Source organism: Peromyscus maniculatus, chromosome 12 (genome assembly GCF_049852395.1).
Source record: "Peromyscus maniculatus bairdii isolate BWxNUB_F1_BW_parent chromosome 12, HU_Pman_BW_mat_3.1, whole genome shotgun sequence".
Taxonomy (NCBI): domain Eukaryota; kingdom Metazoa; phylum Chordata; class Mammalia; order Rodentia; family Cricetidae; genus Peromyscus; species Peromyscus maniculatus.
Window position 1 is genome coordinate 2,523,275 of NC_134863.1, and position 16,277 is coordinate 2,539,551.

General features: G+C 39.6%; 1 protein-coding gene across 9 annotated transcripts in view; it reads right to left on the reverse strand.

Moving 5' to 3' along the window:
- Spidr (scaffold protein involved in DNA repair) overlaps nt 1-12,911 on the reverse strand; it is a 277,612-nt gene extending 264,701 nt beyond the window's left edge. For 4 of the 9 annotated variants that reach the window (XR_013043622.1, XM_076548363.1, XM_076548365.1 and 1 more), the window contains exons 1-2: nt 12,829-12,897; nt 9,354-9,537 (exon numbers count right to left, since the gene is read on the reverse strand). Coding sequence is in view for 5 of the 9 variants with exons in the window: in XM_076548363.1 (XP_076404478.1) it covers nt 9,354-9,401 (48 nt within the window). In the remaining 4 variants the exon portion in view is untranslated. Of the gene's footprint in view, nt 1-9,353; nt 9,538-12,828 lie in introns of all 9 variants that reach the window. The other 5 variants (XR_013043623.1, XM_015990343.3, XM_076548364.1 and 2 more) reach the window with 4 other exon arrangements.
- Nucleotides 12,912-16,277: the final 3,366 nt, after the last annotated feature.

Here is a 16,277-nt window from a genome sequence, read left to right on the forward strand (position 1 = left end):
ATCTTTCTGCTTTCTACCACCACTCCCTGGGATTAAAGGCTGGCTTTCTGGGATTAAAGGCGTGTGTCACCATGCTTGGCTATTTCCAATGTGGCCTTGAACTCACAGAGATCCAGAGGGATTTCTATCTCTGGAATGCTAGGATTAAAGGTGTGAGTGTCACCATTTTCTAGCCTTTGTATCCAGTGGCTGTCTGTTCTCTGACCCCAGATAAATTTATTAGAGTACACAATATTTTGGGGAACACAATACCACCACAATATAACATTGATTGTATTATGCCAGAATTTAAATAATAACTACAGCAGTTTTAGCCTGAGGATTTTTCCTGGGCACTCTGACCACTAAGAGTTAATAATACACTGCTTGAGACATGACAAAATGCCAAGGGTGGTTGAAGATTTTGTTTTGGTCTAATGTCCTTGAAGCAACCAAAACAACCAGCCTGAGCACAGGCTGTCATATGCCTCTAGATTCTCAAAAATTGGGTTATGGGCCAAACGAATGGAAACACATGAACTATGACCCAAAGGCTGAGGGGCCCCCAACTGGATCGGGCCCTCTAAATAGGTAAGACAGTTGATTGGCTTGATCTGTTTGGGAGGCATCTAGGCAGTGGTACCAGGTCCTGGGCTCATTGAATGAGTTAGCTGTTTGAAACCTGGGACTTATGCAGGGACGCTTGGCTCAATCTGGGAGGAGGGGACTGGACCTGCCTGGACTGAGTCTATCAGGTAGATCTCAGTCCTCGGGGGAGGCCTTGCTCTGGAGGAGGTGGGAATGGAGGGTAGGCTGGGGGGAAGGGGAGGGGGCAGGAAGGGGGAGAACAAGGGAATCTGTGGCTGTTATGTAGAACTGAATAGTATTGTAAAATAAAATAAAAAATAAAAAAAAAAGAAATCTAAAAAAATTGGGTTATGGGGTTAATGAGTAAGAATGATTGATAACTCTGTTTATTAATGATGTCAAAACTTATGGGAAAATGATTGGAAATGATAACTCTGTTCTGTCATAGTTTGTTAATGATGACTAAAAGATGAGCAAAAGGAAGTGAAACACATGTCCAAAAACAAAAATGATATGATCTATGTTTTGGAACATTATAGATGTATCCCTGCTAACTAAATTCTGTATAAATAAAGAAACACTCTGGCTGCTAGTCAGTCAGGCTGCAAGATTCTCGACAACCATGGCCTGGCTCAATTCTTTCCCCGCCAACTCCTTACATCCTCTGCAGGACCCATCCACCACCGGGGATGGCTCCCGGCAACCTACCCCTCTCTATCCCTGCCTTCTCTATCAGAACAGCTTCAACTTCCTTCATGTTTATTCTCTTCAAATTTATTCTGTAACAATTCCCAACAAAACAAAATTTAAAAAAAAATTTAAAGGTTGTTATGGCTCCTTTTAAGATAAAGGCCCAACACATGTACAAGATTGTCAAAGGAAAATCTAACAGATTATTGAGGGAATGGCATTAACCCAGGATGAAGCGACCCATCCAGTGTTTCCATTCCCTGAACAAAACTTAGCTGAAGCACCCTTCTGCAAACCCTCCCCTCAACACACTCCTCACAACCCACCTAATCTAGTACATCTAAAGGTGATACCTAGTCTAGCCATCCTTGCCTGATCCTCAACCAACCCCTAGGCTTCCACCAGAATCACTCCTGCCTAGCCCCAACCCACAGCCCACCCCTCTCAAACCAGCAAGATATATCTCCACACTCCAGGCTTGGACCAGAACCCATATCCTCCACACCAACACAGTCTGTTCCATACACCTGACTTCATTTCACCTAACCCATTCCCAACATCTAGGCCCAGCCCACTCCCACATGTTCTCCTCTGCCCCAGCCTGCTGTTCCTATCAGACTTTGAACTAAGAAAAGAAATCTACATGCTTAGATCTTATCTGAAAATTATAAATAGTATGGAAGATCAAACCAATATCTTCCCTACAAAATCGACCTGTCTTATAGAATTTTTGCCAATGATAATTAACTAAATAAACTCCAGGACAGAGAATTTAAAAGATCAATCATAAACTTCAAAGAATTCAAGAAGTTTAAAGAAGACACATAGAGAAATATGAATTAAATTAAGGAGAAAGAACTTAGAATAAATTCCTGAGTGATGCCCCCCCCCCAAAAAAAACACAAACAAAAGGGTGATGGAAATGAAGACAACAATCCAGAATGTGAAAACTGAATTCAATAAAGACACAGAAACACTGAAAGGGACTCAAACTGAAATGAAGATGGAGTTGAAAAACCCAATAACCCACTAGAAAACTCAAAGGAGAGCCTTACAAGTAGAAATGAATCAAACAGAAGATAGAATCTAGGCAAAAAAAAAAGCAAGGAATATGAAAATTTCTAAAAAATCACAGGAAAGGAATAGAATAGAAATTTCAGACACCATGAAAAGATCAAGCTTTCAAATAATTCTAATAGATGAGGAAGAAGAATCCCAGTTCAATGCCATAGGCCAGATCTTCAACAAGATCTTCTCCAAACTAAGGAAAAACACACTCATACAGACAAAAGAAGCACAGAGAACACCAAAAAGATAAGTCCAGTAAGGAAAATATCCCAAGGCATAGCATTTTTAAAACACTAACTATATAGAACAAAAGAAGTACAAGAGAAGAAAAAACAAAAACAAAACCACAAGTGACATATAAAGGAAAACCCATCAGAATAACTGCTGAATTTTGGAAGCCAGAAGAGTCTAGAGTAATGCATTCCAAGTCCTAAAAGACAGTGACAGCCATCCTGGATTAATATACCAAGCAAAATCATCTGTCATAGTTGAATGAAAAAGAAAAAATTTCCACAACATAAACAGCCTCAACAATTTCTATCGAGCAAACCAAACCTAAGAAAATACAACAGACATTATATCTGAGCGAAGAAAGAAATGAGCATAACAGAGAGACTATTACTAATACTATTGAGAACACAAACACCATCACCAAAAATTGACTATAAAATAGCAGAAAACAGCACACACACACTTCAATAAAGCCTTTAAATATCAATGGCCTCAATTCTCCAATCAAAAGGCACAGGCTGACTGAATGAATCAAGAAGCAAAAATCTACCTATCTGTTGTCTACAAGAAACACATCTCAGTTTTAAAGATAGGCACTGCCTTAAAGTAAAAGGATGAATAAAAGCACTCTAATCAAATGGGACCAGGAAGACAACAGGCGTGGTCAGAATAATTTCAAAGTACACTTCAACTGAAATAAATCATAAGGGATAAAAACAAACACTTCATTCTAACAAAGAGAACAGTTAACTAAGAAGACATTACTAACCTAAACATATATTCATGGAACTCTGGGGTACTGAATTTCATAAAAAAAAAAAAAAAATCTACTCCTGATTTAAAGGCATAGATCAACATCAACCACAATTAATAGTGATTTTAGTACACCACTACAACTGATAGATAAGTCATCTGGACAAAAAATAAACATAAACATCAGAGCTAATTGACATCATACATCAAATGGACTTAACAAATATCTACAGAATATTCCAAAGACTACACACATCTACTCAGGAGCACATGGAAGCTTTTCTAAAATAGACCACATGCTGGGACATAAAACAAATCTTAACAAATTCAAAGACTGAAATCACTCCTTGTATCCTACCTGACCACAATGCAATAAAATTTAAAACTGACACCAAACAAATCTCTAATAAATATACAAACTCATGGAGATTCAACAACTCATTACTTCATGATGAATGGGTCAAAGAAGAAATCAAGGAAGAAATAAAGTTTTTCCTGGAATAAACAGAAATGAAACACAACATAACAACACCTAAAGGTACATACTGAGAGCAGTCCTATAAAGAAAATTTATAGCTTTTAAGTGCATATATTTAAAAAAAAATCAGAAAGAGCACAAATAAATGACTCAATGATACACCTCAAAAATTTGGGGGGGGGGGAGAACAAACAGCATCCAATCCCAGTCAAGAGCAAGGAATAATAAAAATAAGAACAGAAACAAAGATCAATGAATGTAAGAACTGGTTCTTTGGGAAGATAAACAAGATCGACAGAAACAGCTAAACTAACCAATAAATAAATAAATAAATAAATAAATAAATAAATAAATGAAAAGAAAGGACAGACCCAAATCAGAACTAAACAAGAAAACATTACAACAGTACTCAACTGAGTTGAAAGACTTAAAAAAAAAAAAAAAAAAGATGAATTTCTAGATTCAGGCAAACATCCAAAACTAGACCAAAAGTAAATCAATGACCAAGCAGACTGATAACAACAAGACTGAAATGGTAACAAAAAGTCTTCCAGCAAAGCAAACTCCAGGACCAGAGAGATTCACAGCAGAATTCAACCAGACTTGCAAAGAAGACCTATAGCCAGCAGCCTTCTTAAACTATTAAAAAAAGAAATAGGTGTATTCCCACAGAGCCTTTCTGTGAAGTCAGTATTACTCTAATACCAAAACCAACAATAAATTTTAAAAGTTTTTAATTAAAAAAAAAAAACTACAAGCCAATAACCTTTATGAACATAGATTTAAAAATGCTCAATAAAATACTTGCAAGCAGAACACATTAAAAAGATTAACTACCATGACCAAGTTGTCTTTATCCCTGAGTGTGTGTGTGTGTGTGTGTGTGTGTGTGTGTGTGTGTGTGTGTGTGTTTAAAGAAAAAACTGGAAATTTTGGGCCAGCAAGATAGCTCAATGGGTAAAGGCATTTGCTGTCCAAGCCTGGCTCAAACACACATTAAAGTGGGAGAAGGAGAAAACCAACTCCAAAGTTGCTCTCTGACCTTCTCACATAAGCAATGGTACACACACAGCATGCATACATGCTCAGACATAATAATAAAAAGCAATCTTTACAATGGTCAGTAATTATTCTACACTTTCCAAGAAATAATTTGGGGGGGGGGGATCTCATTCACAATAGCTTCAAACAATAAATAGGATCTACACACAGAGGCTAACAACCTCTATAATGAACACTTTTTTAAAGATTTATTTTCTTTTTAATTATGTAGATGTATGAATGTCTCTATGTGAATCTGTCCACCTGAGTACAAATGCTCACAGAGACAGGAGGGTATCAGATCCCCTGGAGCTGGAGCTACCGTCATTATGAACTGCCTGATACGAACTCTGGAAACTGAACTTGAATCCTCTGCAAGAGCAGTACACACTCTTAACCACTGAGCCATCACTACAGCCCATACAGTGAAAACTTCACAATACTGAAGAGGGCTGGGAGGACGGTTCAGTGGTAGCACTTACTGCCAAGCCTACCCACATAGTTGAAGGAGAAAACCAAATCCTGCAAATTGTCCTTTGACCTCACCATTCAAGCTGTGGCATGTGTACCATGTGCTCCCTCCCATAAACTAACAAATAAATAAAATACAAAAAAAAAAAAATTGAAGACAGTAAAAAGTAAAAAGATCTTCATAGCTGTCAAAAAAAACATATCAGAGAAAAGACAGCCTCTTAAAATGATGCAGTGAATGTTGGATTTCCACATGTAGAAGAATGAAACTTGATCCAGATCTCTCACCAAAAGCCATTTAAAAATGGATCCAAAGCCTTGATAGGAGACCTGATACCTTGAAACTGCTGGAAGAAAGCATAAATTGTACACTTCAATATACAAGCATAAGCAAGAATTTCCTTTTATTTTATGCACACGTGTGTTTTGCATGCCTGGTTCCTGCAGAGACCAGAAGAGGGTGTTAGACCCTCAGTAACTAGTTACAGGTGGTCGTGAGCCACCATGTGAGTGCTAGGAATCAAACCCAGGTCCTCTGAAAAAGCAACCAGTGCTCTTAATCACTAAGCCATCTCTCCAGTCCCAGCAGGGACTTTCTTAAAAAGATTCTAACAGCATAGGAAATAATCCCAAGAATTGGTAAACTATTGAGAGCCACTGGTAGCAAAAGTCCATGAGAGTATACAGCAGTGACAAAGGGTTCTGTTAGAGGAAAACATCACCCAAGGTGTTATGGAATTACTGCCTTTTGAATGAACTGACTGTCTCTTGTAAACTTCTTGTGCATTTCCATGTGATGTGTACATGTAATCACACAATTGCATCTCAATCTTGGGCACAAGTTTCCCTATACTTTTGGGGTAACTGGGTAACTGTCCCCAACTGTGTTTATTTTTCATTAACATACATCTGGCCAGGGCCATTCTCTGAACAAAAAAGTATTTCAGCAAAGATACCTTTTTCCAAGGACAAAACTGCACATTGATAAACATTAGCTCATCTCACTTACAGATAAGAGAAAATAACCACTTAATTAAATCCTCAACTCCTTACCTTCACCCCGGGTTATTTACATAAGACCCTAACTTAAGAGATTTACTGCTCACATTCCAGGGATGATGTTTTAGCCATTTGCTAGTTACTGAGTTAAGGCAGTTACTTCCCACTGACCCAAGGAGATTGCAAGGCCAGGGAGGTGATGGGTGCCAAGCTTCTTTCTTGTGTAAATTAAGTTTCAATTCCTCCTCAGTCAGATGCTTTTCCTGGATTCCCTAATTGATCATAGCCTGTAGTTGACCCTACCAGAGAACTCCCCTTCAGTCACTCCCCTTTTGGGTTGTAATTGGAAGCTGACTTTTATTGCTTTATGTATGAATCCTTATCACCCATCTCTGTGACCCTGAAAACTTCAAGCCTCACATTGCTTTGCCAAAGAATTACTGCATGTGTATATATACTGGTTCTCTGAGAGCATGAGGGAGAATTGATTGAGAAGAACAAAGATGAGGACGGAGATGGGAAAAACTAGACAGAGATGAGAGAACAGCAGAAGGGACAGAGCAGGAGGGACTGAGAGGAGCTAAGTATGAGAACAGAAAAGAAACTGTGTAGATAAAATTGACTTAGAAGAATAAAGTGAATGGATTAATGAGCTCAGTGTGCTTACTTTTATTAAATATCCCTCAGTTTAGAATCCTCAGCTGGTTGTTGGACTCTTCCATGGACCCTGGGAGCAAACAATATAGGCTGGACCTATATTAGTAAGCAGGATTATATGACATTAAAAAGCTTCTGAATAGCAAAGGAAATGATCAGCAGAGAAAAGAGATTGCCTACAGAATGGGAAAAACATCTTTGTCCACTACTGACAAGGGACTACTATCTAAGAAATATAAAGAACTACAAAAACTACACTGAATTCTCAAAACAAATAGGAATGACCAATAAATTCTTTTTAAAGTCTTTAGCTATCAAGGAAATGCAAATTAAAACTGCTTTGAGATCTGTCTCACCGCAGTCAGAATGACTATCATCAAAAATAAATAAATAAATAAATAAATTCTGGTAAAGATATGGAGAAATCTGTGAAGGAGGAGGAGAGGAGAAGACAGTTTTGGGGGCTTCCTGTAATCATTATTCATGATTCTTCTATGAACAAGTCACAGATTTGAGCTATGTTCCAGCCTCTCCCCGTATCTGAATGCTGATGTTCAATGTCGCCTCCCACCTAGTATTGTCCCTTACAGTTCAGTCCTTGAGGGCAGGGCCATGCTTACTTGATTGCTGTGTTAGTGAGAAGTATCACCCTGGCAATCATCTAGAAAAGGTCCTAGCCCATTGGCAGACACAGTCCAAGAATGGAACCATTTGAGATTACTGAGTACTCTGAGAAAATGCCAAGAACATAAGACATGAGTCTTGTGACCTCAGTTTCCTCAAAACATGGAGTTGTTCTGGAATGTGTTTTTGTGATCTTCACATATATAGCGAATAGGAGTGAGTTTACTTCAGATTACTCATTACAGGTAGTTACTGTTACTTGTTTATATGCCTGTGTAGAATAACATATTTCAGCCTTGTGCAGCTTGTCCACCATGTGCAGCTTGCCTGCCACGTGCGACTTGCCCTTGTGATTGTACACTTTACTCATGTGATTCCTCTTAACCCTTCGAGTATAAATTGTCTGATGCCCTGAATACAGTCGGCTGTTGCATGAGGTTAAAAAAAAAAAAAAAAGATATGGAGAAACAAGTATCCTTACTAACTACTGATGGGAATGCAAACTTGAGTAGCCACAGTGGAAATCAACATGGAAGACTCCATGCTGGGGGATAAAAAAACTAAAAATGGAACTACCATATGAACCATTCACGGAGGACTCTAAGTCAACATACCAGAGATATATTTGTATATCCATGTTTATTGCTGCTCTACTCATGGTAGCCAGGAAAGGGAATCAGCCAAGACATCCGTAAACAAGTGAATGGATTAAAAATAAAAATATAATACACACATAATGGAATTTCATGAAGCCATAATGAAAACAGAAGCGTAACATTTGCAGCAAAGTAAATGGAACTGGAAATCATGTTGACTACATCAGATTCAGAAAGAGAAATGTTTTCTCTCATATGTGGAATCTAAACTTAAAATTATACAATGAATGTATATATGAGTATTAAAATATTTGTGTGTAGGTCATAAAACTAGAGAATCATGAGGAGGAAACAATCTTAAGAGATGGTATATGCAGCAGAAGAAAGGATAAGGACACAGGAGAAGGAAGAGAGGCTGGGGATACAGCTAAGTTGGCAGTGTCTGCTTGGGATGCACAGTCCCAACACTATATAAAATCAGGCGTGGGGCACACTTCTGCAATCCCAACATTCAGAAGTTCAAAGTAATTCTTGGTTGTACATTGAGTTTGAAGCTAGCCTAGACCACGAGATCCTGTCTCAAAATAAAATTTTTTTTTAAAAAAAAGCAAACAAGAAGCAGCACAGGGCCATCTGAGGAAAGGAAGGGTGTCCACCAAAGGAGGGCAGGAGGACAGTGGGGAGGGGATGAATTAAAGAAGAATGACACGTATGTGGGGAAATGCCAGGCTAAAACCTAAAAGATGAATCTGAAAAGAAATCCTGACGAGTTCTCTCATTTTTTCCCCCTACCATGGAATGACATGACAAAATAAACCAGGATGTGGGCCCTCAGGAGACACTGACTCTGGGCTGTATGTGTCTGGAAATTCTGTGGGATTTTTCCACTGTCTTTATCAGTCATTATCCCTCTCCCAACTGAGATCACCCCGGTGTTATTCTGGACTCTAGGACCAACTATTTCAGTATTGCCTTTTAAGTACTAAGACTCCAACCAACTTAACCAATCCCCAGTCCATAGGACTACTGTAAAATGAATCAAAGATAAGTCTAGCTCCTTCCATATTTTCTAATGGTGTGTCTTTGGTCAGTGTCTTAGTTAGGGTTTCTATTGCTGTGAAGAGATACCATGACCACAGCAACTTATATAGGAAAAATATTTAATTGGGGTGGCTTACATTCTCAGAGGTGTAGTCTATTATCATCATGGTATGACATGGTGGCATGCAGGCAGACAAGGTGCTTGAGAAGGAGCTCAGAGTCCTACATTTTGACCGGCAGGCAGCAGGAAGTGGTTTGAGACACTAGGCGTGCCTCAAAGTCTGCCTCCACAGTAACGTACTTCCTCCAACAAAGCCATACCTACGATGACAAAAGCCACATCTCCTAATAGTGCCATTCCCAATTACATTCAAACTACCACAGTCAGTTTTGGTGAACATTCTTACTCATTTCCTAGCCCTCTACACTCAAACACACAACAGAGTTCCATACTCACAATTCTTTATATATCTCCAAGTAAGCCTAAATTGACCTATCACATCTTCCCTCAAGGAAAAAATATCAGCCATTATAAAGGTCCATCAACTTCCATCTACTGAGCTTTCCTCTGTTCCTACTGCCTAAAACTAACCTTATTCTGTATAGCACTAAATCCTTCTAGAATAGTGAAACGTTCTTACTCTGTTAGCTCCTTTTCTCCTGCTTTCCTGAATATCAAAACCCATACTTAAAGTCAAATGGAAGTATACACTGTGTTTAAATAATGTCTACCAAGTGATGGCCATCAAGTAAGAAGCACTAATAAAATGTTTGGTGATAAGGACCTGAAGTCATGTTGGAGATGTCCTTGCTAGTTTTATGTAAACGTGACACAAGCTAGAGATATCTTAGAGGAGGGAACCACCATAAGATCAGGCTGCAGGCAAACCTGTAGAGCATTTTCTTAATTGGTATAGATGGGAGGGGGCCAGTCCATTGTGGGTGATGCTGTCCCTAGGCTGGTGGTCCCAGGGTCTGTAAGAAAGCAGGCTGAGCAAACCAATGAGGAGCATCCCTCCATGGCCCTTGCATCAGCTTCTGTCTGCCTCCAGGTTCCTGCCCTGCTTGAGTTCCTATCTTGATTTCCTTTGATGATAAACTATGATGTGGAAATATAAGCCTAATAAACTCTTTCATCCCCAAGTTGCTTTGGTCATGGTGTTTCATAGCAGCAACAGTAACCCTACGACAAAAGGGGTCATCAGAAAAACACAATTTTCCTTATTTCTCTGTTATGGTCTTTAGAATCTCCCCTCACTTTATTCTATTTGAATGTACTTATATTTTACTATAGTATACACATCTCAAGTGAGCATCATTAGTCTTTGGAAATATCTCTCTAGCTATTATTTAGGTTGACGGTGTCTTGTCCAAAACTCTATGAACAGGAAGTTGAAGAGCTGAAGCTGATATTAAAGATTTGTGATGAGGGTATTTCTCCATGTTTCTTCACACATAGTATACTCACAAGTTCATCATATATTTACCAGTTATGGCGGTTACTCTAAAGAGCATGAATTGGAGACATCATTCCTCATCTTATAATGTTTACACTAAGGAATCAAAAGTATAGACACAGCCGGGCAGAATGATGCACACCTTTTATACCAGCACTCAGGAGGCAGAGGCAGGCAGATCCCTGTGAGTCTGAGGCCAGCCTAATCTACAAACAGAGTTTCAGGACAGCCAGGGCTGTTACACAAAGAAACCCTGTCTCAAAAAACAGAAGGGGTGGGGTGGGGGGAAGAAAGAAAAAAAGAAAAGAATTAAACTTGCCTATATTATGGAAGGTGTAAAAGAGCATGAAGTATGAACACAAAGCAAGATCATGAGAGACCACCTGAGTGCTGTGTACACTGGGCAAATCACTTGATCTCCTGCTAGGAGTCACTTTCATCATCCACAAAACAAGACAACAGTACCTTCTTCAAAGGACTAATGAAAGAACTGACTGAAGCTTGATGTGGTGGTTCACATTTGTAATCCCAACAATGGGGAGGTAGGGTAGGATGATCACTGCAGGTTTGAGACCAGCCTCATCTACATAATAAGTTCCAAATCAGCCAGAGCGATATACTGAGCCCTGCTCCCTTCCCACCCACCCCCAAAAATTAAATTTTAAATGTAAGCCAGGTGTGGTGGCACTTGATGGTGGGGGCTGGATGGTGAGGCTCAAGGTCACCTTCACTTACGCAGTGAATTCGGGGCCAGCCTGTGCTACATGAGAGCCTGTTTCACCTGCTGCTGCAAAAATCTACTACTCTGTAGTAAGCCGCCCCATGGAAATAACAAACTGAACTCATCAACCACCTCTTCAGCGAACTGGAGAAGACCCTGTGGGAAACCTGGAGCTACACGCACAGGTTAAGCTACACTCAGATTCCTGGCATTTGGTCAATACTTGTTAAAAGCTGCTTCAGTTTTGAAGCAATTTTTACACAGCAATAAGTAACACAACTACTGAAAAGAAAAACTATTGAAAAATAAGAGAATTGAAGAGGGCAGAAATAAAAAGTCAAAAGAACTAGATTACTAAAAATAAGGAAAAATTGTTAGGTCCTAGTAAACTGAAAGAAAGATGATTTCATAACATAGTGTAGCCTGTTATACAGTGGTGGCAGTTAAAACCAATGTCCAAGACTACCCAGGGCACACTCTTCAAGTTGAGAAAAAGCACAATGTCAAAATTCGGAGCAGGGCAGTAAGGAAAAGTAAATGAACAGCTATGAAAGTGAATCAGGACACTGATGACAAGGATATCAACTGCTGCAATCATTAAATGATTTATGGTAGAGTTAGCAATGTTCTAATTCCTTTTTTTTTTAACATTTTAATCTTTCCGAAATTAAATCAGTTTTTAAGCCATAAGTTCTTATGTGCTTCTGCTCCCTAAATCAGCTACAAAGTTGGCAGTGTGGTCTATCGGGTCTGTTTGAGAAATAAAGAATGGCAGTGATAAGGTAGTTGAAGCATTTATGTGGGATATTGTTTTCAGCATGTTTTCATTTAAAGAGCAGATCAAGAAGTGAAGCACTGTTTGCTGTTTTAAATTTTGAGTATTACGAAACAAACATCTGTAAGTGAGGAATTTTGAAAAGGCAAACTATGACTAAAGAGGAACACAATGAGGAAGCAATGAAGGGAGGTATGTTCGCTTAAATGTCATCCATGTAACAGTTCCTACATGCCCTGCCTACAGTGTGGAGATCGCTGAACACACCTGAGAAGCAACTCCTCGAAGAAAGTTTGGGCGGGAAAGCAAAGTGTAAGGAACGCTATCTAGGAAAAATGAGAAGGAACACTCCAATATCCACTGCTGTCTTGGTAGGTTGAGCAACAGAATAAAAACGGAGACAAATAAATCGCCAGACTGCAGCTACCACGCTCATTCCGAATCAAATTCCCAGCATTGCTTTCCTTCCTCCCGGTCTGCACTCGCGCGCTCGGTTCCCAGCACCATTCAGCGCAGACCTGGGCAGGACAGGGCGAGGACGCCCTGCTCACCCGACCGCCACAACCCGCGCGTGCCCATCCGACCGGGCCGGGGCCACCCCGAGAGGCCCACGGAGCCACGCGCCCGCACGCGGCTTCCATAGCAACAGCACGGCATACCTTGGACGCGCCAGCGCGGCCGCTTCCGGACATCTCCCACACGCACGGCCCTCCCCTCGCACTCGCCGCCCCTTCCGGAATCCATCCCCCCCGGAAGCCGCGCCTCGCGCGCTCCGCCCCTCCCGGAAGCCACGGGCGGGTTTTCTTCGTGCTTGCACGGCGAAGGCGCTGCTGTTCTAGGCAGTTCCTTGGGGAGCCTGGAAAGCGCTCCGTGGGACACCAGCTCCCTTGGCTGGGCAAGACCTAGAGCAGTCACCAGGACCAAGAGGTTATATTTCAAACTGTGTTTTGTGGAGCAAGAATGGACCATAAAATAAAAACCCCAAGTAGACAAGAATTCAATAATTATTGTTAATTAGTAATAAGATAGCCAGATAAAGCACTTCCTTATGCAATGAGGAAGAATTCACAAGTACCAAGAACAAGGATTACCAATTTTTAAAAAGACTTCAGGAACCCTAGCTGGATTTGTTATAAAGTTGATTTCACGTACTATCTGAGGTGAAGTCAGAGAACTTATATTCTTGTTTATGGATGCTGGTTCAGGAATTACTTTAATTTGGAAGAAGCAGTCATTCCGTAGATATTTTAAAGTACTTGAACACACTTGTGGCTGGGTGCTTTGAGAATATTTCAGACTAACAGGAAGGAGAGCTGGTACTTGAGAAAACTGGATTACAGAAGAGCCTGTAAAGATTTCTATTATAGAAAAAAATAATAATTCATTGTTGAGAATGCGTTGTCATGAGACTTGAATAGAAACTGTCTTAACAGGCGAAGACACTAAAGATACACATTGAAGAAAAATACTAAATAATTTACATTGTTGAAAAAAAGGTATTGGCCTGGATAAAGGAAAGGATTCTCAGAAAGTTGTGTTCACAAATGTGTACAGAAGTAGAGCTTAGAGCCAAGGATAGTGACTCAAGTCTATAATCCAAAGACAAGCAGAGTGGGAAACAAGACCCTCACTCTGCAGTGAATTAAAAATACTACTGAAAGTGAAGCAGTTTTTAATATACCCTTCTACAAAATGGGACTCCAGCATAGTGGGGAAAAAGCCAAAATGCTGGCATACTGACTTGGCTGGCGCAAGACAGGATTTTTTCTTCTGTTTTGTTTTTTTGAGACAGGGTCTCTCTACATAGCCCTGGCTGTCCTAGAGCTCTGTAGACGAGGTTGGCCTCAAATTCACAGAGATCCTTCTGCTGCCTCCCTGGTGCACTAACACACCTGGCAAGAAAATTTCTTTTAAAGTCCATAGTTGCAAGAAGTTCCTGTCCTCCTTTTCCCATAGGCTGATACTTTAGAGAATTACAATCTTCAAATATTTCTAACATGGCACCTTCTCCAAATTCCCCATCCTACTGGTTCAGGATGCAATGCCTTATTTAATGACTACTCCCGGGGTTTGAAAGTGTGGGCCCAGTGACACAGCCTACAGCCTTCCAACCCTGGAGATCTGAGATAAGCAGACACCACCTGCCAGCTGGGGAAGAAGGGCCTAGCACTTCCTGGTTGCCGTAACCCTTTGCCTAGCTCTAAGTGCACCTCATATTTAAAAATTACTACAAGGATTTATTTCTAACAGGAGGACCAAGAATTCAAGGTCAGCAATGGAGAGTTCAAGGCTATCCTGGGCTACATGAAAATAAAAACTAGGTTTAGTCTCTTCTTCAAATGCACTTTTTTGTCTTTCTAGAAATATGTAGGTTTGTATTGACACAATGCTAGATTGTCTTCCTCTTGCTGTAGATTTGCTCTCCATCTGTAGCCTTGATATAATGCTAGACTGGCACCTCCTCTTATAAATCTCTTCTTCGCTGAGTGTTTCTGCTCAAAGTTTTGTAAACACAGATTTGAGTCTTAAGGGAACCTGCAGGAGTTACAAGAACATGTGCTGAAATATACCAGTTCTGTGTCACACTGCAAAGAACTGGACCACAGGTATGTGGTTAGAAATACAAATATAGAAAAAAAATACAAAAATAAAAATACAAATAGTCTATTTAAAAACTGGAAGCACTCCCAAGAATGGGAGTGAGCTAGTGAGTTTAAAAAAACAAACAAATAAAATGTGCTCCAAAAATATTGGGCTTGGAGCCTCATGACTCTTTATTGGTCATCTACATAGTACCCTCCCCTCCAATATTCATATAGTTTGGGCTTCCTTAAGCATACTCAATTTGTTGTATGAAACCAGGTGAGGGATGATTTCTTGCCTTTCTCTGCCTATTGATTTATTTTGATATGTTAATATTGTTACAGTTTTCTCTAGTCTGTAATCTCATGCCATAATTCCCTCCTAAAGTTGTGATCCAAAAAATCTTTTTGGGGAGCACAATCATAATCAATCAGTCTTCTATAACCAATCCCATGCTAATGAGAGGCACAGTCCCTGCCTAAGGATGACCACAAAGCTCCCTACTTTATCTGTTGGACAGAAAAGAGGATTTGTATTTTCTGTAGAAGGAAATAGTTGGAATCAGAAAGAGTTTAGTTTGAAATAGTTGCATATCCTAGGAGACACAAACTTGACAAGATTAAAATGCAAGGTTAAAAAAGAATAACATGATTATGTCAACTGATAATACAATAAAGGAAGAGCTCAAGGAAAACCATGGCTGTGTTAATTTCAGAATAGTTATTCTTTATACCTTGTTCTCAGGGCAGTGGTCATTTAAAAAATAATGCTGATGACTATATATTAAGAATATGGCAAGTGGTGCTGGAGAGATGACTTGGAGGTTAAACAGAATTGTTGCTCTTACAGAAGACTCAGCTTTGGTTGCCAGCACCCACATCAAGCATTATAGCCATCTGTAACTTCAGTTCCATAGGATCCACTGCCCTCATCTGGACCCTGTGGTATATATATATATATATATATATATATATATATATATATATATGTCTGCTTATATGTGGTACACAGACACACAAGTAGGAAAAATAATCATAAATATAGAATAAAAATAAATCTTTCAAAATAATTTCATGAGATAGAAAAGAACAACTTTAAGGAAAAAATATAATGGTAGGATGCATTAAAAGGAAGAGAGTGTAAAGCTGTAGCCATTGAATACCAACAGATAATTTTAAATAAATCTATGTGATTACAATTACATACATAGAGCTTGGAAATAGACTTTCTTACATTCTTCCCCTTGGGTTTTTGTTTATTCTTCTGAGAGAAATGCCTCCCTCCACTTGCCTAAGGAACACCATGGGCAAGATGTTTCCTTTCCCTAGCTTACCATATTTAAAGACATTATGCATGCAGCCCCTATCTGGCCATGAGATGTGTGAGTGAATCTGGTGAAAGTGATAAGAAGTCTGTATTTTTATCATTGCTTCTCTGTCCCTGCATTGAACCCTGAGCTATATTGGGATGAAACTTTCAGAGAAAACCAATAAAGAGATGAACACAACTCCCCTGGAGTCAATTC